Raw genomic sequence first — 23,185 nt, forward strand, 5'->3', positions numbered from 1 at the left:
TTTTTTCGAATTTAATAAACTTTCTCTTATACAGTCGAAGTTTTCCAAATAAAAATTTGTAGTTGTACATATAGCACAACCTTAAATAGCTCAACTCATTATACAACAAAGGAAAATATAAATATTGATATATAAACTGATTGTGTGACCAACTAACTCTTTAATTCGGCGAGATCTTAACTTCAAATCCCCTTCTTTAGATAATAAAAAAACAGGAGGGAAACTACTCAAGTGCGAAGTCCGCAATGTAAATGCTTGCAAACGCAGTGTTTTATGCACTGGTCGACAAGCGAGTTGCGCAATGCAAAAAGTTTAAGAAATTCGGCATCTGTATAAGAAAAAAGACGACGTTGGTGTTGGAGGAGTTGGAGTTGGACTAACCCTATAACCCCTTTTCTTGGGTTATTGAACTTAAACCTTACAAGAAAAATGGGGCCGAACAGAAAAGAAGCAAGTCACATGATCGCATCTAGTAAATAAACTAGAGCTCTACAGGGCCAGTGCAGATCAGGCAGATTTCGACTCCAGCATCTCTACTGTCATGGAGTGCAAGAGATGGCAGGTTCTATTCCTCCCTTTGAGAAACCACTCAAATACCCTGTCTAAATTTGCATCGAAAACCCTGATTCGTGACCTCAACAAGAGCGTAGTCTATCATCTCGCACAAACTACAAATGAAAGGGGTTGGTTGATTCATGTCAAAGAAGGAAATGGGGGAACAATATAACTCGGTTGTTACTTCCGCTCTCTCAGCTTGTCGTAGGACGATTGCCCGAATCATTCCCAAAGACAAAGGTATTCAACTTATTGGAATTTTTAGTGTTTTTAGAGTGTATGGCATCGACCAGGTTTGTTGGAGTACTAGGGGTTATGATAAGGTCGACTTGGGCTGAAATCTCGATTTATTCCCTGCGGTCATGGTGGTTAAGTGGTCATGGAAATATAACACCTTGGAACATTCAGTTTTGACCCTAAAAAGAGCATAAAAGTTCCTAAGCTGGATCGTGAATTATGAAGACGTTATTTTTTTTTTTATCAAGAAAAAGAAAAATTTTCTGTTGTCCGCAGCTATGGAACATGTTATGGTTGATTATTGTCCGAATGTGATAATGGTTGTATCGATGCCGACACTATGTTTGTTCTGGGGCTTGTCACAAGAAGAGTATGGTGGAATCGTTGGGGGAGCTTCTTTTAATTGTCGTTTTCTGCATAGCAACCTGCGGAGAATTACATAACATCGTATGACAGTTGATATGAAGTACAAAAACTTTAAGGGATCTTACCAAACTATTCCCATTCTGTTATCTGTTACACTCTGAATTAACTAATTGTTTTTTATGTATCTTCTACATTTAAAGACTCCACGATGCCGTCTCCATTTTTGGTTTCTATTTTGAATTCAGACTACGCAATGTCGTGTATGTTTCTGGTTCTACTTTGACATTTGAATTCAGACTTTATGCAGTGTATATTTTTGGTTCTGTTTTTATATTTGGATCCAAGCTGTGCAATAATTGTCTATTTTTTTGTTCTACTTTTACATTTGAATTCAGACTCTGCAATGCAGTTTCTATTTTTGTAGTCCTATTTTCCTATGGATTTTGCCTTCCACCATTCCAAACACAAATTTAATTACAAAATTCAGTAGCAAAAATGACCTAAAATTCAAAGCACGAATTTTTCAGATTTGATCCTTCTATGACGTCTTCTAAACCTCATCGATACTCAAGTTCCACTTGTGCGGCCCTAGCCTCAACAAGCTTTCTTCTAGAAACTCTTTTCGACACAACAATTGATATGTGACCACTCATTCCCAAACCACGCCGCACCATCCGCCCTACAGTCTCGTTGAGGTCATTGATGGTTCTAGAAAGAATTGTGTCAATTACGATGTTGTGGTCGCTGATTGATTGAGCAGTTGGGATCTAGTTCTACTCGCCGTCACCAATGGGCAATGACCTCTTCTTCTTCATCGGAGAGAAGATGAGAGACATAGGAAGAGAGGAGGACGGGAAAGAGTGAAGAGATAGAAAGGGGAAGGAAAGCTAAGATAAAAGGGAGTAGATAAACACAAAAGAGAGAACGATGAGAGCATAAAATCAATAAATTGAACTGAGAGAATGATAGATTAGTCATTTTCTAACTAGTTTAAATCATGTGATATGTTTCATTGATTTATGTATAATTATTATAAAAATTTATAACTTTTATATCCAAAACAAAAATTAACTATTAATATATGGCTAATTAGTAAATATTCTCAATTGACGTAATATGAAGGCCTTATGCGTATTTTCAATTCCTGTCAACTATACTGATTGCAACTCCACGAGCACCAAACAAAGGACAATTATTGACCATTCTATTAATTAATTATGAAACATGGCAGTCAACTCCATCTTGTGGACACGATTAGGACAGAATACCCAAAAGACAACCTTCACTTTTGTCGAAGAGGGAGGTCGCTTGTTCTAGTTCAGAAAAGGATCCCTTAATAATGATCATTCATCGTACATTGTATTATCAATTTTCGTTATGTACTATTTATATTTAATTTTAAACTTTAAATTTCAAATGATTTTTGACCATATGATGTATAATAAACGACCATGATTATGAAATTTCTTGAATCCCCAAAAAAAAAAGATTTGACGAGGATCATTTTCCTTCTAGTTCTGTGTAATAATTTTTAGGTCAAATCAAATAATTGATAAGCCGGTTTTCATATAATTGAATCCGATAATGCAGATCAATATGGATGTTGTTCGTATTTACAATGACAAAGTTATAAATTTATACTGTCAATTATTTTTAATCCGATAATCAAATTATGAAACGACGGAAATTACATATTTATGTCAACTATTTTTACAGGTATGTATATTTGAATATTTCAACCACATTGAAAATGTTGTGTTGGAAATTACAAGGACATTATTATATTTTTCTAAGAAGCATGTAGACAACTAGGTTGAGGTACGGATATCTTGTTCTCTTTGAGAAGATTCAAGCCCACTAAGGTTTAATAATTTATCCATGAATTGTTACAGTATATATTTTGACTTGTCCCTCCAAAACAACCCAAGTGAAATGTTGTGTGATTCAAACCTATCTACACAAAGGGAAGAGTCCAAAGCTCACACGAACACCCTTCTTTGGCCAATAAGTAGAATGAAAAAGATGGAGTAATGAAGAATAATAGTTGTAGAACAGATTGGGTGGTGGATAATAAATGAAAAGATGATGGAGAATGCTACTAACTTTAAGTTTAATAAACACAAATTAACAAAACAAAAGTTATAAGAGCTACATTATATGAAAGGTTAAAGACTCCCATCTTAATTCTCACTGACAACAAATAATGACGATCATCTTAATTTTCCACTAAGTAACGACATATAATGACAATTATAATTTATTCATTTAATATTAAAAAATGCACCAACACGTTGCAGATTATGAGGGTGAATCTCTTTGGAACCTTAATTGGCTCACAAGACATGTTTTTCGAAATTGGATTTCTAATCCGTTTATTACGTACAAATCTGAAGGCTGTAAATCCATATTTCATCTTTTTGTTCACACACCGTAAGATTGTATTAACAATTTTGTGCACATTAATACAATCGAAAAGTACGACAATGAAGACAATACAGAATAGTAGAAATACAACACATTAAGCTGGCTTGCCAATTTATTGATTGTTGAGACTTGAAACTTGAGACGTGAGAGACTGAGAAGCTGATGATCAGAAGAATTTACGAATTTGCGTATCGAAAACCAGAGGGACAAGGATCTCATATGTCTTCTCTGTGGGATGATAGCTGTCCCAGAATATGTATTTCGATGAATCATTGCAGGTTCCCGGAGAATAACGAGTACACAGGACGCTAACCTCGATGTTTCCTGTTCCACAGCAGCCCTTATTCGCCACTTCAAATCCTGAATCCATGTATAAGTACCTTAGATTCACAGTTTAACATTACCCGTAAACTTAGTTGATGTATCACTAATTTGAAATTAAACAAATATGACGATCTTACCATATTGAGTAGGGTTTTGTATGAGGGAAAGCAATGTGTAGTAGATATCAAGGTAGACAACCCTCGCTTGTGGAAGCCTCTTATTGAAGGCATCTATTTTGGCCGAGAGCTTGGAGTTGAAGAGGCGGGCCGCTTGGTTAGCAGTCTCGGAGCAATCCCTATTTATGCCTCCACCCAGTGTTCTCTGTGACGGCACACACCCGATTGCCGGCAGATTTATTACTCCAATTCTTCTTGCTCCGAGTCCATAAAGTTCCTGCAGCCCCATTTTTTCCCACATTAAAATAAGGGCAAAAAGTAAAGCACACTTTAATCCTTGATCTCAGTTACTTGGAAGCAAAGTTTCAAGAACGAAAAATTCATTTTCCCATGCTGACCTTTGCAATTCTTCGACGTTTACCTGTAAGAAGCTTGAAGCCGAGTTAATCATGAGATCGGTGTACGCTGGAATGTCATAGTAAGGTCTCCTCACTGGTGTAGATAAATAAGTATTTGCAATGTCGTCGCTTCCTATGCACAAAATGTATATGCTTTTTGATACTATAGTTGCCGCGCTCTCCTCCCCCACTGCTGCAGTTATCTTGCGTATGTAATCTTTGAACAGGTCTAGTTGATCTGATAATGATAGGACAGACTGAAAGAAGCATAATTAACAGAAACCAAGGATGTATCAAATATCAAATAGTAAAAGATGGGAAGATATAATAATTATTTACCACAATTTGGGGAGTGAGAGGATCATATCCTGAACCACCTGAGGCAAAACTTACACCAGTAAGTAGGTCTTCAATCTTCACATTTGGATCCAAATAAGCTGGTAAAATATTTTTCACTCCAACTGATTCAGCTGAAAAGTTTGGAACGGGTTAATTTTCTTACAGTTTGGTTAAGCCAGCAGCCGTAAAATCTAAAAACAACGACAACAGTAGTTAGATTTACCTATCAAGTCTGAGGGAACTCTGCCATTGCTGAACCTTCCAGTAGGCCGTTTTCCTATAAAGTCCCTCCCATAAGGTGGGAAGTTGCATTTGACTATAGTGCCAATATTGTCGTTGTTTCCAGGATCCACTATTGAATCTCCGAAAACAATCAGTGCCGGAATCTTTTCGTTGTTTGGTAGTTTCACAGCAGCAGCATGGCTGTAAAAGAACAAAACTATAACGACCGAAAGAAATTTGAGAGAAGATTTCGATGAAGGAAGAAGTTTTTGGGAGAGAAAGTTCATTGTGTTAAGTGGATGAAAATACACCGCATGTTGAAGGCCTTTTAAGCATAAGCGTACGTGAGTAGGTAGTTAGATATTTGCACAGAAGATGTATTTACTTTTTAGTAGTTGTTAGACGGAGACTGGTTTAATTCAACGTACACGGGAAGGTCAGGATGACCAAAATTACAGGAAAGGGAGTCGAGGCTCTACCTACATAAATTTTCACATATAGCACCCATGCGCAGATATTCTCTTGGGACAAGTGATTCTAAACAATTGAAAGCTCTTTTAGAAAAAAAAAAATTTAGGTTTTAAAAACACTTAAAGTGTTTTTCCCATGATTAATTTGTATTTTTACTAAGAATCAGTTTCAAAAATATCTTCTCTACAAACGTTTTTATTCATTTAAAAACACTTGCTAAATAAGCTCTTGGTCGACACAAATTAGTGACTGCTGCAATTCAAACCTCGCTGAGAGTACAATTACACGAAAAATGCTATTTCTCTTAATTTAAACCTGAACTGCTTCCTCTCTTCAACTTCCCTCGACAGCAACAAAGGTAAGTTCTTCCTGCAATTTTTGTTTCTAGGTTCCTTAAATTATGAGTATTTTTGTATGAAATTTGCTCTTCCTGTGCGCGGATATTGTTGTTCCATGTTAAGCACCAAAGGGACGCAACTGAAATATCTTCCATAATGGATTTAGCTTAACAACTGTTCTAGTTGGATTGAAAATTCATATTTTAACAATAATTTCGAGGTCTAAGCATTTTCGAAAATTTGGATGGAGATTTCCTAGTTTTTTTTTTTTTTTGTCAGATCATAAATTTATTAGATTAGATGTTAGATTAAAGAGTTGACGACGTTCGAAACCACGCCATGATGCAAGAGTAAAACTCTTCTCTATCACCGTGAAAGAGGGTCGCCTGCGAAAATTTCCAAGTTAAACATATTGGGTTAATACCATTTGAGGATACAATTTTGCAAAATTTGAAACCTTGATATTAACACAAAGCCAATCCTAGCCCAGGGCGGACACTTGGAGGCCCTAAAATGGTGGGTACACAAAAATTTAAAGTGGGCCCAACAAATTTAAAGAACCCTAATGTATCTTCATCCATGCAAGAACTAGTAACTCGCCAAAGTTTCTCTAAAAAGTTCAAATAGTATTTATATTTTAATGTTATACAATATGTCCTACGTTTATTTAGTTTTTAATATTCCGGACTACTCAGTAGCCAGAAAATAAACGTAAAAATTAAATTATTGAAGAAGTACTATCTTTTTTTCTTATTTACCAATTTAATGAATATAAAACTGGACTATTGAAGACTTACGCGTCCTACGCGTTCAATACTACCACTTCGAAATCCAAACCTCACTCCTTACTACCCATGCCCATTTTTATCATTTACTATCTTTTCTCAATCTTAAATCATGAAAATAAGTAAATTAAAAAAATCAATGAACAAAAATTATTAAAAATATATATAAAAAAGAAAACTTTCATAAAAAGGAATTTGACTAAGTTTATCTTAATAAAAAAATCATGCTATAACTTTATTTAATGAAAAAAATTTAATTTTAATAAAAAAACACTTAAATTTTAATAAAAAGAACAAAAAAACTTAAATTTTAATGAAAAAAACATAATTTTAATATTTAAAATAATAAAAAAAATTGACATGCGGACCTGCGTGCCCTCACACAAACTGTTTATGAAACTTACTACATTGTTTATGAAACTTAATGATACTACACTGTTTATGAAATTTAACAGTACTACAATGTTTATGAAACTTAACGATACTACACTATTAATGAAACTTTCTACATTGTTTATGAAACTTAACGATACTACAGAATTTATGAAACTTAACGGTAGATGCTCATTCCAGATTTTCAAGTTCTTTTACCATAATGCAATAAAAAGATTAAAACAAAAATTGATAGAGATCAACGTCCACGCCGTTAAAGTCATGCATAGCCAATAGCTAAATACCATTACTAGAAAAATGGGTGATGAGTCCAACGATGTTGTCAATGATGACCCCTAACCATCCTAACTCACACCTGACTGACTCCCTCATAACTATACCGCCTCATATGTGATTCTGAATCAAACGGAACCCACTTCAATTTGACATTTTAATTTTAGATGAATAAAATATGATTGGATTATGTCAAAGGGTTATGCAATTGAAGGATTGGTTGGGTGCTCTTTGCAGGTGTCTTTAGTTAGGTGTTTTTTTGTTTTCCTTCTTCTTCTTCTTTCTCCTATCTTTATCATTAAATACAGTTATAGAATAATTTTTTTGTTAAAACTTAAAGTTTTGAAACCCTTTTCATTACTTAAAAAAAAAAAAAAAGTCAATTGTCGATTTGCCTCCTAAACTACCACCTAACTTTCGATTTTCCCCCTGAACTTTTTAATTGGAAAATTAAGGACTTAAACTAATTTTTTGGCCGATTTGCCCCTGCTGTTAATTTTTCATTCATTCCATCCAAATTTCTATTAAATGGTAGCATGTGCACAATAAATGTGGGTAGTTCGGTCGTTTCATTCTTTAAACTAATTGAAAACTTTAGATTTCTATAATATAAACCTATGCAAATATGTGTGATTCTATAGTTTTTGTGTCTGAAGGTCTAGTGAAGTGATACTTTTCTCCACAAAGGAGAGTTACGTGATTTGCACATGATAAAAGTTAACGTTAATTTGGATGAAATCTATGAAAAATTAACGGTAGGGGGGAAATTGGCCAAAAAAATTAGTTTAAGTCCTTAATTTTCCAATTAAAAAATTCAAGGGAGAAATCAAAAGTTTAGTAATAGTTCAGAGAACAAATTGACAGTTTACTAAAAAAAAAAAAATGTAGATAGGACGCCTCGTTATATTGCACAGGGGAATAACTAGAAGTTTTGTAGTCTCTGCACTGTTTGTAGATTGCCATGAAACTCAACCCAAAAATGTGATAAGCCCAAACTCAGCCCAGCAACAACGTGTAGGTTCTAGATTACTCCACATTTATAAAGAGACACGTGCCAACCATCTACAGCTACCACGCACAGCACAGCCTGGAGGGTCATGCTGATGTGTATATATATGTTGCAACCTTTAAGGCAAACTTTAGGGTTTTACAACTTCGTAAGCAGCATTGTCCCACTTTTTCTGGTTTTATCTTTGCACGTATGTTTGGCAATGGGTTTTCTCAGTAAAGTCTCTGAGCTTGGAGAGTGGCATCGTAGTAGTAAAAAGCTCAAAAAGAACAAGCAATTGAAGGTAAGTGCTGCTATATTCCCACTTCTTCGTATATTTTTTTACTTCATCGTTTGCAAGGACGATGGTTAGAAGGGGAGAATCGAACACGATGCTCAAGTACATGCGATACTCTATATGTGGTCAATCGATGCATATATTTTTTTGTCTATTGTATAACGATAGTTGGAGAGGAAGAATCAAACATGATGCTTGAGTAGAAGATACTCTGACACTAATACGATGTATGCTCGACTTACTATATTTTTATTGGTATAAGTGATCTATTTACTATTAGAGTCACTTGCGCTTTAAAGTGTACAGGGAATATTCTTTAATAATTATTCCGTTTTTTTAATTAATTGGATTCTTATCACGAATTCAATATTGATCATTGATCCATCAGAATTTAGTATATTTTTTATTATAAAAAAAAAGATATTAGGTTTGACAGTATATACTTGTAGCTCGTTCTGAACTATTTCAAATCCCTAACCCCAACTTATTTTTTTTGTTTATAAAAGTTAAATTGAATTTAGTACCAACTGGATAGAAACCCATTGGATGCAATATTAGTCTGTAACCATGCATTTTGTTTCTTTTTTAATTTATTTTTATTGTTATTTTTATATCAGACGGTGGAGATTAAAGTGAAGATGGACTGTGAAGGGTGCGAGAGAAGAGTGAAGAAATCAGTGCAAGGCATGAAAGGAGTCACGGAGGTTGAGGTGGACCCCAAGCAGAGCAAGCTCACTGTGATTGGCTATGTGGACCCCGACAAAGTCTTGCATCGTGTTAGGCATCGAACGGGGAAGAAGGCTGAGCTCTGGCCTTATGTGCCGTACGATGTCGTTCCGCATCCCTACGCGCCGGAGGCTTATGACAAGAAGGCCCCACCTGGGTACGTGCGGAACGTGCTGGAGGATCCGGAGGCATCGGCTCTCGCACGTGCAAGCTCCACTGAAGTGAAGTATACGACGGCGTTTAGTGACGAGAATCCAAATGCGTGTGTCGTCATGTAGTCCAATGATATGCTGCAATTCCAACTTGTAAATTTTGTAGCACTTTTTTGAATAGTCGCTGTAAAAATTGCTTAAGCGTGTTTTGGAAATGAAAAAAGTTTGCCTGATGTGTGAAGAAGGCAGAGAGAGGGAAAATTTTGGGTCTTATGGCACCATTGTGTGTGTTATCATCTCATATGAGTTCATCTTGTTAGAAAGCTGTGTCGGAGGCGACAGACACTGGACAACTTTAACAGAGTTTTCAACACTAAACAATTTTGATGATGTGTAAGGTGATTGAAATTGTTTGAAATCGTTTACAAGAGAGTTTAGGGCAATGAAAACGATATGATTAGTGAAGAGTTAACTGTTGCCGAAAAACGAAAAATTTTTAGTTAAAAAAAGAACTGTTGTTGATGGATTATTTATGATCCAATTTTAATGTAAGTATTTTTTAATTGATTTGGTTACAATCATTGAGATCAAATTCAACGGTCTATACTTGTCTGTACAAATGGACCGTAAAACTGGGTTCATTTGTAATAAGTGGCTTAGGCCCAAAGATACTGGGCTGAATTGGGATAGCAATTAAGTTGGACTGGGCTAATTATATTCCTAAAGTAAACGGTCTGGGAGTGACAGAGACGATCCCTTGCTTCACAGCCACACTTCGCGCACACGACGTCGTTTGATTTTGTGGTGCCCAAAACGCGTCGGCCAGCCAGAGGAATCCCTACTATAAATACCGCTGTTTGTGGTCGTGGCTCACCAATTGGATCTGGGGCTTTTCTCTCTCCTGTTCCAAAGCTCTTCGCTCTCGAGCGATTCGTTCACCTCCAAGCCCTAACCCTAGATCGAGTTCCCTCCCTTTTTACTCAAACCTTTGTCTGCGCGCGGGACATTTGTGTTCCGAAACAAGGATCGAAACAAGTATCGAAACCCTAGCCGCAGTCGATTGCGAGCAAGCGACCTCGTTCGAGCTAGGGTTTGAGAAAAATCGAATTGTTTCGGACTCGATTCGCTTTGTGTGTTGGTTGGTTGGTTTGCTGCTGGATCACAAATGTCTCGGTGTTTTCCGTACCCTCCTCCTGGGTACGTGAAGAAGGGGATCCACGATGAGGCCCTGATCGATTCGATTAAGGTTTGTTGAGCAATCCTTGCTTTATGGGTTTTTGGATTTGTGCTCGACGTGTACTGTACGATTCGGTTCGTTAATTGATGCGTTTGTTCAGCTCTCGTATGATCATATTTTGTGTAGATAAGAGAACCCATAAAATGCCCTGAAAAAAGTAAGAACATAGAGAGAAAAAATTGGAAATGGGGTGAATTCGAGAGCTGAATCACGGGTTGTACAATCGACAACACTTTTTAGTTCCCCATAGAAACAAATAGAAGCCATTAATCGTTACAAAACGTAATTTCACTTCCTGTGTTTTTGTTGGCTTGAGCCGATTTTGATTGGCCAAAATCGGAAACTTTGGTTTAGGTTTTGAGACCCTGACATGAATTCTTGAGTGGTTGAGTGTTCTGTTTGCCACTGGACTCTAGCGTGTGCGGAAACTTTACATCCATTTGTGATAGAAAAATGCTATAGAAACACAAATTCCTGGCCTTCTTTTTGCAAGCTGAGCTGGTTCTGCAGTGTTGTAGCTTGTGTTCATGCATGTGGCACATCAGTGTCTGTTGTCTTCCTTTTAGGAATTGATAATGGTACTTGTAAAACCTTCCTATGGCTTTAGTTGTGTGCTTGACGTGTGTGAGCGATGGTACCTGTTCTTGGTACTAGGCTTTCACATTGTCGTGTTGTTTGATTCAAACAACAAAACATGATACTTTTACAGGCACCTTCAGAGTCTTGTTAGGTTGGGATTGAGATTGTATTGTGTGGCAGATTAGTGAAAATGATTTGGGATGTGTTAGATGAGATTGCTTGACATTCTTGCTTATGCATATGAGATGAATGATTTGAGATGGTCAAGTACATATTCTACTATGTGCTGGCTGCTTGAAGATCATTTTAGTTCTCACTTCTCTCTGAGTTACATACTCAAGATTGAAGCGGCAACACATAACCAAGAGTGAGTTTGCACTGTAGTGGATTAGGAAGTGACCTTTGAATTCAAGTGTGTCCTTAGAAAGTCATAATGCTGAAAGGTTGCTAAGGTGAAACTTAAGCAATTACAGCTTTGGGTTTTGTACTATAGTAGATTTTTTGGGTAAGCGCAGGTTTAGTTTATTTGACCGGTTATTTCATAGATGGTAGGGTCAGATAAATAGCACCTTGAGCCTGGTGTGTTCAGGTGTGGCATATGTTGTAGGATTCAAGTTCTCCTTTTCTTTTAGTGCAGTTTGCTTGAAGATGCCTTGGTGGTGGAAATGGTAGACACGTGAGACTCAATACTGTCTTGTGCTTAAGGGCGTGGAGGTTCAAGTCCTCTCCAAGGCGTAATTGGGAATCCATGTAGTTTTTGGTTCGAGTCCTCCTTGAGGCATAATTGCTTAAGTTTCACCTTAGTTGTTGGCTATGATTGGTGCTGATTTCTATGCAGCAAAGTTAAGAGTGCAGTCTATAGCATGTGTGAAAAAGTTGATTTAGGTATTTTTTTGGAATGCTGACTCTGTTATCGATGTCATGAACATGTATGAAAATTCAATTATCACTTGATAATGTTTTAAAAGGCTCGCCTCAGGGTGCGCCTAGGCGCCCTGTGAGGTTGGGCTTGAGGGTTGACGCCTCTGTTTTGAGGGAGTGGGTGTAAGGCGCCGGAAGGCATCGTTGGAACTGCCTAGGCGGGCCTCAGGGGATTTTTTTTTTAATATTCCCAAACCCAAAATTTGGGTAGGGTTTTAACTACCTCATACCTCTTCCTTGCACTATCATCTCTCTGCCTTGTTTTCTGATTTTTATTTTTTATATAAAGGTTGTGTGTGCCGCCTACATGCATTGTTATATGTGTACTCATTGAGCTTTTCATCCTCTATTATATATATATATAATATATGTATATATATATATGTGTATATATATTTATAATATATGTGTGTGCTCAGGATGATTATTGATTATAATTTTTTTTTTAATATAATATATGTGTATGCTCAGTGTATATATTAAAACATTTAGGTCTTGTGAGGCTTCACCTCACGCCTAGGCTGGGCTGCCCTCGGACGCCTCACCTACGCCTCACGATTTTAATACATTGTATACAGAGAAAACAATAGTTTAATAACCAAAATTCTCGTCATAGATCATCCGCATTGGTTGTCTTCAATGTTGATTTATTGATTTCCATTATTATCTAATGAGGATGTTATGTTTTATCCAACAATTTTTGGTCTGCTTTGGAATGCTTGTTTTTGTGACAGTATTTTAAACTTTTCCAATGAGTTCAAAAGTTGATGGTTACTCTTGTTATTTGAAGCTCCAAAGAGAAGATGAGAAGGCCAAGAAAGAAAAGAAGAGGGAGAAAAAAGGAGAGAAGAAAGAAAAGAAGGCTCGAAAAAATGGGGAGCCTGAAAATAAGAAGCAGAGTCATAAGAAAAGGCACAAAGTTGAAAGGCAACAAGAAGACAAGAAAGGTACAGACAATGGAAAGAAGAGAAAACATGAAACGGAAAACCTTGACAAGAGTGACCTTACTGAAGAACATGAGCAACCCGTTGGTTCCCAGAACTCTTCTGATAGCACCGTTAACAGCAACAAAAGGCAGAAGCAGGACTCTCCCCCTGATGGCAGGCAAAATTCTGGTGAGTGCTCTTATGTTTCTTCCTTACTTGGGAGAAGGGTGTTTGCCTGTTGGGTTTGTTAGCTTCTCATGGGCACTGATATTCTTCCTTCAAAATGTATTATTATTTGAAGCAAGCATTCTTCGGATCCGGTTGCCTCTCCAAAGGCACAAAGATCCTGAACTGCTACCCAGTGAGGAGCAGCCTTGCCGGTTCCCTCTCAAATCGCACAAAGATCCAGTGGTGCTATCCAGAGAGAAACAACCTTGCCAGTTGCCTCTCCAAAAGCACAAGGATCCAGTAGTGCTACCCAAAGAGGAACAGCCTTGCCGGTTGTCTCTTCAAAGGAACAAAGATCCAGAAGTGCTACCCAGTCCTGAACAGCCTTGCCGGTTGTCTCTCCAAAGGCAAAAAGGTGCAGAAGTTATACCCAGCCAGGAACAGCCTTCCAGGTTTTCTTTCCAAAGGCCTAAAGGTACAGATGTTCTCCCCAGCCAGGAACAGCCTTCCCGGTTGTTCCTCCAAAGGCCCAAAGGTCCAGAAGTGCTACCCAGCCAAGAACAGCCTTGCTCTTCCTCAGGAAGGACAGATAATGCCTTTGTTGAAGGACTGCAAGAACCTGCTCCTAAACAAGGCATAGAGGAGGGACAGCATCCGTGCGCTACTTCTGGAAATGCTAGCAATGAACGCTCTTCCAGGCGTGGTAAAGAAAAACACCGAAAGTCTGGCAGTGGTTCTCTTCCTTCACAATACAGAGAGCTAATTGAAAACTGGGTTCAACCTCCTCTCTCACAATGTCTTCACATGGATGTCGACGATGAGGGATGGTTTGAGGCAAAGACAAAATGGAATTGTGGCGTTGAGAAACCTACAGTCGTCAGTGACAGCCTGAGCTATGGTGACGCAACGTCTTGGCCATGTGCTCGCCTCTTCCCGGAGTCCGATATATATGCATTGCCATACACAGTACCGTTCTAAACCCCCGCCTGGAAAGTGGAAGATTGACAAGTGAGGAGCTGAAAGCGCCAGTGAACTTTGTATTTGATAGTTTTTCGGTACTGAAGGTGTGAAGAGGTTGTTTCCGGCTTTGGTGGTGTTGGTTTGCTTGCTCTCTCGTGCCTGGAGCGACTCCCGGTTGGGTTGAGAAAACAGCAACGGCAGAGATTTGGGGAATGAAAAGATTTGTTTTTGTAGGGTAGATGGCATATTGATGTATCACAAACTTTGCAATTCTTTTGAATCGAATATAATATCATTTCCTTTTTCTCAACTCTTTCGGCATTTCTCTATTGGTTTTTGGTAGTTGGCACTTTGGCTCTAATCGGGTACAACGTCGCTGCGTTAGATGTTTTAGTTTTGGGTGGCGCTATCAACACTTCGCTTTATATTTTACACATTTTTCAATCTTTACAATTTTCGTTCATTGAAATGAACTGAAGATGATCAAAATGACAAAAATTGTGAAAGGTAAAAAATAGTGTGGGGTCAACAAAAAATCACATTATTAGGAAAATTTGTTAGATCATATGGATTTTTAACTCATACATATTGGATTTTAACTAATAAATGACAAATGACATTATTGGGGATATTAGTAAACTATGCTTAACAACTCATGTAATTGTCGTTAAGTAGCAAATTCATTTGCAGTCATATTTGCATAAAGTGATTATATCAATTGAAATATATTTTGCCACTCAGTATTATGGTCTGGTGATATTTTTCTTAACTTGGAAGTAAGAGGTCTTAGTATCAAATCTCGTGGATGATGAATTCAATACCAAATTAGGTTGTCTATTGTGTGCCTTAGTCGAACTCTCCCTCCTCCCAGTGTAAAAATACTGATGTACTAAAAAAAATTGAAATATCTTGAATTAATTGGATGTGCCAAGGGGACTTGAGTTTTATGATTTAAAATATCGACTATATATCATTTTATATAAGTTGAATCGATGATATTGTTTTCAAATAGAAAGAGTCTTTTAATCCAAAAAAGGAAAAAAGATTTAAATATACATTCCAATTTCGTTCTAGTCTCTACATGTTTGGATTTCAGAATTTTAAATGTCAAATTTGATTCGGATGCACCCAATTTGAGAATTACAAAACCAAAAGTGCATCAAAGCACTTATGAAACTAGATGATTTAAAGAAATTGGACATTTGCAAGTGGTTCGTATCTCACTTGATTAAAACATCAATTCTTACACTCGACTATTGTTTGTGTCAAGAAAACAAAAGAGATCGGGCCGAATCGTGCTCGGCCCATTTAAATAAAGCCCAAACAGGCACGAGCCTGAATCACTGGTTATGTTAGGCCTGACCCCTAACCAGTTTAACCGACCCATGATATCGGGTCCGGATCCAAACAGACCTCGAGTTGGCCAGACAGTTGTGGCCAAAACCAGTATGGTCAAAACGCAACCGAGAGAGAGAGAGAGAGAGAGAGAGAGCTAGAGAGAGAAGATGATCTCGAACGGAGTTGAAGATGAAGAGAAATGGCTGGCAGCTGGAATCGCCGGCCTCCAACAGAACGCCTTCTATATGCACCGAGCTCTGGTAACTTCTTCAATCAGTCAATCAAACAAACCCTCGATCTTCTTCCCTCCAATTTTCTACCAATTTTTTTGTTCGCTGAAAATTCAGTGAAATTGTTTTCCTTCGTTCAATTTTTCTGCAAATTTTTCAATCAGGACTCGAACAATCTCAGAGACGCGCTCAAGTACTCAGCTCAGATGCTTTCGGAGCTCCGGACCTCGAAGCTTTCCCCTCACAAGTACTACGAACTCTGTAAGTTTTGATTACTTCTCATCGATCCGGAGGGATTTGGAAATTGATTCTGCTTCGTTTTTGCATTTTCGTAAATGCCGAATGTTTGCGAGTTTGTGGATGGTGATTTCACCGATTTGTGGTTTGAATTGCCTCAGATATGCGGGCGTTTGACGAATTGAGGAAATTGGAAATGTTCTTCAAGGAGGAGGCTCGGCGCGGCTGCTCCATTATTGATCTCTATGAGCTTGTTCAGCACGCCGGCAACATATTGCCTAGATTGTAAGTCTTAATTATGTTAATTAATCTTCAATTGCACATGTATCAATTGCTTTATTTAGGTTTTGACTTCGTAGTTCACTTAAAGTCCCCGGGAGATAATCCAATTTGTTTTTGTTAATGAACTGTGCTGCACATAATGCCTTACTTACCTAGTTGGCATTGCGGTCGTATTCCTTCAGATACTGTAATTCTGATTGTAAATCGTTAACATGCTGCAATTTGAAAAGTTCTCTAATACTAAACCTTATCGAAAAAAGACCCAAAATTAAGCAGAAATTACAATTCATGATTTGATCTATTATCAATGTCTTTGTAATGTAGATTTATACAATTATAAGTTGGACGCTATGTCCTTTCAGGGTGTTCCTTTGAGTGCATCGAATTTATCTTAAGTGAAGAACAAGGCATAGCTATAGCATTTCTGTGGCTTATAAGTGAATTTTATGATCTCTATTAGGTATCTTCTCTGTACAGTAGGTTCTGTGTACATCAAATCTAAGGAAGCTCCTGCTAAGGATGTCCTAAAAGATCTCGTTGAAATGTCCCGTGGCGTTCAGAATCCTGTACGTGGGCTATTCTTAAGGAGTTACCTTTCTCAAGTGAGTAGGGACAAATTGCCTGATATTGGTTCTGAATATGAAGGGTAAGGAAATCAGATATTCATTCCTATGTTTATTTTCTGTGTATGATCGTATTCTTTCATTTGATTCAATCTGATTTGTCAATAATCCTTAACTTGCCCAGAGATGCCGACACTGTCAAGGACGCTGTTGAGTTTGTGCTCCAAAATTTCACTGAGATGAACAAACTTTGGGTGCGGATGCAACATCAGGTTGGTTGATACTTACATACAGAGCTCTCAGGTTTAGACATGCACGGGTACCACAATGCTTGCATGTCATGAAGGTAAAAATATGTCATGAGGGCATGCTTTCTGGTCATGCAGGTGTTGTAGTGCTTTTGAATCATTCATACTCTTAGCTGATCCTGAGTTGAGGCTTGCTCTCCGGCTTTCTGGTCTGCAGGGACCTGCCCGGGAAAAGGAGAAACGGGAGAAAGAAAGGAGCGAGCTACGTGATCTTGTAATATCAGTAACTGGTAGCTGGTTGATTTCACTGCTATATTGTTGTGCGCATATGCAGTGTACACTTACTGAAGGCTTCTCTATGTCTGTTGTTCCTTTAGGTTGGTAAAAACTTGCACGTCCTAAGCCAGATAGAAGGTGTTGATTTAGATTTGTACAAAGATGCCGTGCTTCCCAGAGTCCTGGAGCAGGTCCGATTGATGCTGTTTTATCTTTAATCGATCCTTTAATATTTATGATGTGTAACTTCCACCTCTTAACCATAAAAAATGGCTTCATCACCTTGCTTTTTTTAACAGGTTGTCAATTGTAAGGATGAGATTGCACAGTTTTATTTGATGGATTGCATAATTCAAGTCTTTCCCGATGAGTACCACTTGCAAACTCTTGACGTATTGTTGGGTGCTTGCCCCCAACTTCAGGTCAGTAACATTATATGCACAAATTTTATTAATACCCTGTATTTGTTTTTTATTCAGGTCACTTTTCTTCTATTTTGCATTATGGGGTTTTGTGCATTGATCTTTTGAAACTGAAGGTGCTTTTGTCATTTGTTCTGGTTTTGGAGTGTACCTTCTTATTGTAAGAGATTTTTTACATTTTGTTTTATGACTTGTTGCACTCATTTTAAGCCATATGGAATGCTTTGAATGTTTCATAGGAAGATGCATGGAGCATCATGTCTCCGAGAATTGATACATGGAATGTTGCATTTGTGTTTTGCTTCATATATAAAATCAGTTAATGATAGTCAAATAGTTTATGGTATACTCTTAATCTTGGAAAACCTTTTGTCTTTTGTTTGAAATTTGATTAAGAATGTTAGATAACTTTGTATTTTGTGTGTTCATAATATTTATCATCGTATTTTTAATTTATTACATTTCTCTGCCATTCTTGTCTAATTTCATTTTTTGTTTCAGCCATCTGTTGATATTAAGACAGTTCTATCCCAGTTAATGGAAAGACTTTCAAATTATGCTGCCTCAAGTACAGAAGTATTGCCTGAGTTTTTACAAGTAGAAGCTTTTTCAAAACTGAGCAATGCTATTGGAAAGGTAATCGTAGTGTATAATAAATTGATGATTAAGTTCAGGGTTGTGCCATGCTTGAATTATCTCTTTTCATATCTACTATCACCAAGTGGTTGCACATAGAGCTTTTTTGTGACCTTGTTTGTCTGCAGTATAAGTACGTATAACTGTAACCAAGTGTTCATTGCATCTATATGCTTTCCTGTCTTGGTATTTGTGTTTTTGTGTATTTGTTTGCATTCGTTTTGATACTTAAACAATATGTCAATGCAGGTGATTGAAGCACAAGTTGACATGCCTATCATCGGTGTTGTCACTCTATATTCATCGCTTCTTAAATTCACTCTCCATGTGCACCCTGATCGACTTGATTATGCTGATCAAGTGTTGGTATGTTTCCTTGACAAACTTTTCTTAACATAGTTATGCTCAGTTCTATCGTCTATGCGCATCAAAGTTATACTAAGTGAAACAGATTTTATTGGTCAAATTGCATGTGGCCCGAAATTGGATAGTCCAACCTTTGCAAATTTTTCTTTGCATATACATTGGATGAACCGTAACTTTCCACGTTATGCTATACATATAATCCAGTAAAGTCTGTTCTTGTAAATAAATTTCTTGTGCTGCAAGTCTGGTGGCACAGATTTGATTTATCTTATCATTTAAATTGATTGATCAATATATATATATATATATATATATATATATATTGTTCTATAAAAGGTCACCACATATGTAATTATTTCCATTTATTTTCTTTTCACCAGGGCTCATTTGTTAAGAAACTCTCTGGAAAAGGAAAAATTCAAGACAGCAGGGCGACAAAACAAGTGGTTGCACTTTTAAGTGCTCCACTTGAGAAATATAATGATATTGTCACGGCTTTGAAGCTTACAAATTATCCTCGCGTACTGGAATTCCTTGATAGTGGAACAAATAAAGTCATGGCTACTGTTATAATTCAGAGCATTATGAAAAATACAACTCATGTTTTAACTGCCGAGAAGGTATGCTTAACTAATGGTTTGTCCTTTCGATTGAGTTTGCTTCTTAATGACATGGAATGCAATTTTTACAGGTCGAGGCTTTGTTTGAATTAATAAAAGGACTTATTGAGGATTTGGATGGGACTCTTAATGATGAGGTAATTTCTGTGTTATCGATCATACATGTATTGATGATAGTAAAGCTCCTCTCTAGGCTTCCACAATATTGTGCGTTTTCTTCTGATTCTATACACTTGAGGTGTGAGCATATCTTCTTTTTCAACTCTAGGTTGATGAAGAAGATTTCAAGGAGGAGCAAAATTCAGTTGCGCGACTTATTCAAATGTTTTCTAATGATGATCCCGAAGAGATGTTTAAGGTATTGGATATGTTTGAGTATGGTATTCATGTGCCTATTTCATATGTCTGCATACCTTCTGTCTTTATAATCTTACCTTACAAGAGTATCCGTGAGGATTTCTCAAGTATTTAATTCTAAAGTCTTCCTGAGTTATACTCCCTTGAAGTTTTAATTGAGTCATAATTAATTGTTTTCTCATGTTTCTGTACTAATATATGGAAAAATGTTACCAGCAATTGAAAATGGTTTTTGCATTTTGAACTGATGTGACAGTGAGTTTTCATGCCTTGATTTCATGCCACCCCACCTCTGCTTATGGGATACTGGTCCTAGTGTTGGCTGACATGGCAATATCACTCGTGGAAAATTCATGTTGTGTATATATTTTAGAAATTGAAGCACATGTAGATTACTCTTTGTTTATTGATTTTTCTCTCTCAAGAGATTTTGCATGAACTGGAGCACCATTCATCCCTAATGTTTGCCACAATTCGTGCACTGAATTGCAGATCATATGTACTGTGAAGAAGCACATCCTGGTTGGAGGACCAACGCGTTTGCCCTTTACTATCCCTCCCCTAGTTTTCTCTTCTCTAAAGGTTTGCTTCTGTCTATCCAAATCATGTTAACAGTTGGACACATTATGTGTTGATGCTAGTCAACTTTTTTTATTTTCATTGATTTGTTGTTGAAATTTCTCAAACTAGTATGGTGTGAGTAATGGAATTGGTGGTCTTTTTGGTGGTGTTTGTCTGATTTTATTTGTTATGTGCAGTTGGTTAGGAAATTGCAAGCCCAGGATGAGAATCCATTTGGAGACGATGCATCAACCACACCAAAGAAAATTTTTCAGCTCTTGACTCAGGTAAATGCTAGTGAAAGCTTTCAGAGAGCTCACATTACGTATATCCTACACAGTTTGAGCATAGACTTTGATCTTTCTAGCTATTGAGTAACACTTCTGGTTTATTGTTTTAGACTATTGAGGCTTTGTTGAATGTTCCAGCACCTGAACTGGCATTACGGTTATATTTGCAATGTGCTGAGGTACATTGAAATGTTCAGTCTTCAAATAAATGGCATGACCTAAAGAATGTTATCCCTAATTTTAATGCCTGTTGTTTTTCATTAATTAGGCTGCAAATGACTCTGATTTGGAGCCCGTTGCCTATGAATTCTTCACCCAAGCATATATTCTTTACGAAGAAGAAATTTCAGTGAGTTTCCCTATTTGGTTGCCTCTTCACCTGTTTCATTTTTTTTTTTTTTTTAAAGATTTCAATGGAACACTGGATTGTGTCTACTCTTTCCTTTTTGAATACTGATTACTGGATTGTATATAATCTTTCTTGTTTGCATGAATTTTGTGTAATAGGATTCGAAAGCACAGGTGACTGCCATTCATCTGATAATCGGGACTCTCCAGAGGATGCATGTATTTGGTGTTGAGAACAGGGATACTTTAACTCACAAAGCCACAGGGGTAATCATAATTTCATAATTTCGTTAGTTATAATGCTGCCTGTCCGTTTCTACTGAAAACCTTACTTAATGCCTTGTCTTTGACCAGTATTCGGCAAAGCTTTTAAAGAAGGCTGATCAGTGCCGAGCTGTTTATGCTTGCTCACATCTCTTCTGGGTCGATGATCATGAGAGCATGAAGGATGGAGAAAGGTGTGTTGTATTAACATTTGGCTTCTATACTAAACCCATTTAGTTGTGCTTATGGCTGTGCAAGTCATGTCAGTTTTCTTTATTGTGCCGAAAGGATATGTTCACGGTGAAAGAACTGTATGAAGGACAGTTAGGAGTTAAGTGGAAATGGACAGAGGAGTGAAGGGATGGTTTCTGAGTTTAAGAATCTTAGCGGAGCCATTCCTTGGTTCATACTTTGAAACTGCTGTTGTTCTGTTTGGTTATAATTCGTTTTAATTTTCTTTTACTTGCTATCCAGGGTACTGATTTGCCTAAAGCGAGCTTTACGAATCGCTAATGCTGCCCAACAGATGTCCAATGCTGCACGGGGTAGCACCGGTTCAGTAACGCTCTTTGTTGAAATACTGAACAAGTAATAGTTGCTGACGCCAAAGCCGATTTTTTCTGTTTCTTCTATTGCGGAAAGAGAAGGCCTTACTTTGTTGTGTTTTCAGGTACCTCTATTTCTTCGAGAAGGGGAACCCACAGATAACGGTTGCTTCAGTCCAAAGCCTGATTGAATTGGTTACAACTGAACTGCAAAGCGACTCGGCCTTAGCAGAGCCATCTACAGATGCTTTCTTTAAAAGCACACTGCGGTACATTCAGTTCCAGAAGCAGAAAGGCGGTGCAGTTGGTGAAAGATATGAGCCCATCAAGGCGTGACTTGCTGCGAAGCGAATGCATGTTATTAATGCGAGAGCTGCAGATAAGTTTGCCTTGGTGGATGCTAGGAACCGATTTCATCCTTTATGACGTTGTTTCGTTGAGAGAATAGATTGTATGCTTTATCCTCCCCGATGCTGAATTTTCCTCCGAGACCGGTGGGTCTATAGGACGTTTACTTTGGGTAATCACTCGTCGAGGAATTCTGTGTACTGATTGTGTTACTGCAATGTTACAAATGTACAACATATATTTGAATTTGAATCTACTTCGATCAGAACCAACCACATCTTTCTTCAGATTGTTTGAAACTACACCGCCTCTGTCGTATCTTCTACTCGGAGTTCTGTTCATCCCCGAGCCTTGTTTCTTCGAAACCTGTTCTTTCGAAGATTCGTTAGGTTTGTTTTTCCGGTTTAATTTCTTGCAATCGTTCCATGAAAAGATTGTACTCGCATGGATCTCTGGTCTGGTCATTGTTTCGTTGCAAGCGTTAGTTTAAAGGTCTGCTCATTTGGCGGGGAAAAGATATGTAGCGCCATTTCTCTAATTTTTCCCCCTTCTAAAATAACAATACATTTACACTTAAGAGGATTGGGGACTTAAGGATATGCCACAATGGCAAGCCATAATAATTTGGTTTGAACTTACCTTCAACGAAAATCGAAATTAAGACCTCACAAGTAAAAAGAAATACCGTAAAAGAATTACTATTACACTATAGTTCTAAATTTACGCCTCCCACTACCATTTGAAAGTTGAAACCGGAAGGTACATTATTTTTTCAAGTACAATTGGCTACAACTTGGGCCTAGAAGGACACCTTAATGAATCAAACCACCAGTTCCTCAAACTTAGCTCACCAATATTGTTCTTAATCTACCGAGTAGCGATTTTGACACTCCTCTTTTATAACTTGCCAACAGGACGAGTGCAAGAGGCTAAAAGAGGAGCGTTAAAAACCGACAAGCCTAATAATCTCATGCGAAGCGATGCATTGTGTTGAGGCAAACCACAAAAATGAAAACTAAACGCATAGGCCCAATCCTTCAAGCACATCGGACAGTAAT

General features: G+C 37.5%; 4 protein-coding genes across 5 annotated transcripts; 3 read left to right on the top strand and 1 right to left on the bottom strand.

Annotated features, from left to right (window-relative positions):
* Positions 1-3,503: 3,503 nt before the first annotated feature.
* Positions 3,504-5,302, bottom strand: LOC103967776 (GDSL esterase/lipase EXL3). 2 transcript variants are annotated; one of them, XM_018652453.2, is made up of 5 exons: positions 4,983-5,302; positions 4,814-4,890; positions 4,444-4,677; positions 4,044-4,299; positions 3,504-3,942 (listed from the first exon to the last, which is right to left on the bottom strand). In XM_018652453.2, the coding sequence occupies exons 1-5, from the start codon at positions 5,266-5,268 to the stop codon at positions 3,749-3,751; spliced, it is 1,047 nt and encodes a 348-aa protein (XP_018507969.1). In that variant the 5' UTR covers positions 5,269-5,302; the 3' UTR covers positions 3,504-3,748. The 2 variants fall into 2 exon arrangements, with proteins under 2 accessions (XP_018507969.1, XP_009379346.1); XM_009381071.3 differs by having other exon boundaries at positions 4,760-4,890; positions 4,983-5,301.
* A 3,099-nt stretch (positions 5,303-8,401) lies between these two features.
* Positions 8,402-9,660, top strand: LOC103967777 (heavy metal-associated isoprenylated plant protein 27). Its single transcript, XM_009381073.2, has 2 exons — positions 8,402-8,533; positions 9,145-9,660. The coding sequence occupies exons 1-2, from the start codon at positions 8,453-8,455 to the stop codon at positions 9,529-9,531; spliced, it is 468 nt and encodes a 155-aa protein (XP_009379348.1). The 5' UTR covers positions 8,402-8,452; the 3' UTR covers positions 9,532-9,660.
* A 626-nt stretch (positions 9,661-10,286) lies between these two features.
* On the top strand, positions 10,287-14,273 carry LOC103967778 (stress response protein nst1). Its single transcript, XM_009381075.3, has 3 exons — positions 10,287-10,651; positions 12,933-13,257; positions 13,370-14,273. The coding sequence occupies exons 1-3, from the start codon at positions 10,571-10,573 to the stop codon at positions 14,212-14,214; spliced, it is 1,251 nt and encodes a 416-aa protein (XP_009379350.2). The 5' UTR covers positions 10,287-10,570; the 3' UTR covers positions 14,215-14,273.
* A 1,355-nt stretch (positions 14,274-15,628) lies between these two features.
* LOC103967771 (vacuolar protein sorting-associated protein 35A) lies at positions 15,629-22,399 on the top strand. Its single transcript, XM_009381067.3, has 21 exons — positions 15,629-15,794; positions 15,929-16,025; positions 16,163-16,286; positions 16,744-16,929; positions 17,031-17,118; positions 17,312-17,368; positions 17,472-17,561; positions 17,670-17,792; positions 18,294-18,428; positions 18,678-18,794; positions 19,175-19,414; positions 19,486-19,551; positions 19,683-19,772; positions 20,264-20,353; positions 20,530-20,619; positions 20,733-20,801; positions 20,891-20,971; positions 21,130-21,237; positions 21,325-21,428; positions 21,709-21,822; positions 21,905-22,399. Exons 1-21 carry the CDS (start codon positions 15,702-15,704, stop codon positions 22,113-22,115), a joined length of 2,373 nt encoding a protein of 790 aa, XP_009379342.1. The 5' UTR covers positions 15,629-15,701; the 3' UTR covers positions 22,116-22,399.
* Positions 22,400-23,185: the final 786 nt, after the last annotated feature.

This window comes from the organism of the source record quoted next, unplaced genomic scaffold (genome assembly GCF_019419815.1).
Source record: "Pyrus x bretschneideri cultivar Hongxiangsu unplaced genomic scaffold, Pyrus_bretschneideri_v1 Contig8, whole genome shotgun sequence".
Classification (NCBI taxonomy): domain Eukaryota; kingdom Viridiplantae; phylum Streptophyta; class Magnoliopsida; order Rosales; family Rosaceae; genus Pyrus; species Pyrus x bretschneideri.

What these genes read in the sequence shown, in the direction of transcription:
- LOC103967776 (XM_009381071.3), bottom strand. Translation starts at nt 5,268, where the DNA reads ATGAACTTTCTCTCCCAAAAACTTCTTCCTTCATCGAAATCTTCTCTC. An exon ending in AGTTCCCTCAGACTTGATAG is followed by an intron (nt 4,891 to 4,982) that starts GTAAATCTAACT and finishes CAAACTTTTCAG; the next exon opens with CTGAATCAGTTGGAGTGAAA. An exon ending in ACAAAACCCTACTCAATATG is followed by an intron (nt 3,943 to 4,043) that starts GTAAGATCGTCA and finishes ACATGGATTCAG; the next exon opens with GATTTGAAGTGGCGAATAAG.
- LOC103967777 (XM_009381073.2), top strand. Translation starts at nt 8,453, where the DNA reads ATGGGTTTTCTCAGTAAAGTCTCTGAGCTTGGAGAGTGGCATCGTAGT. An exon ending in AAAAGAACAAGCAATTGAAG is followed by an intron (nt 8,534 to 9,144) that starts GTAAGTGCTGCT and finishes TTTTTATATCAG; the next exon opens with ACGGTGGAGATTAAAGTGAA.
- LOC103967778 (XM_009381075.3), top strand. Translation starts at nt 10,571, where the DNA reads ATGTCTCGGTGTTTTCCGTACCCTCCTCCTGGGTACGTGAAGAAGGGG. An exon ending in CCCTGATCGATTCGATTAAG is followed by an intron (nt 10,652 to 12,932) that starts GTTTGTTGAGCA and finishes TGTTATTTGAAG; the next exon opens with CTCCAAAGAGAAGATGAGAA. An exon ending in TGATGGCAGGCAAAATTCTG is followed by an intron (nt 13,258 to 13,369) that starts GTGAGTGCTCTT and finishes TATTATTTGAAG; the next exon opens with CAAGCATTCTTCGGATCCGG.
- LOC103967771 (XM_009381067.3), top strand. Translation starts at nt 15,702, where the DNA reads ATGATCTCGAACGGAGTTGAAGATGAAGAGAAATGGCTGGCAGCTGGA. An exon ending in TTCCCAGAGTCCTGGAGCAG is followed by an intron (nt 17,562 to 17,669) that starts GTCCGATTGATG and finishes TTTTTTTAACAG; the next exon opens with GTTGTCAATTGTAAGGATGA. An exon ending in TTTGTTGAAATACTGAACAA is followed by an intron (nt 21,823 to 21,904) that starts GTAATAGTTGCT and finishes TTGTGTTTTCAG; the next exon opens with GTACCTCTATTTCTTCGAGA.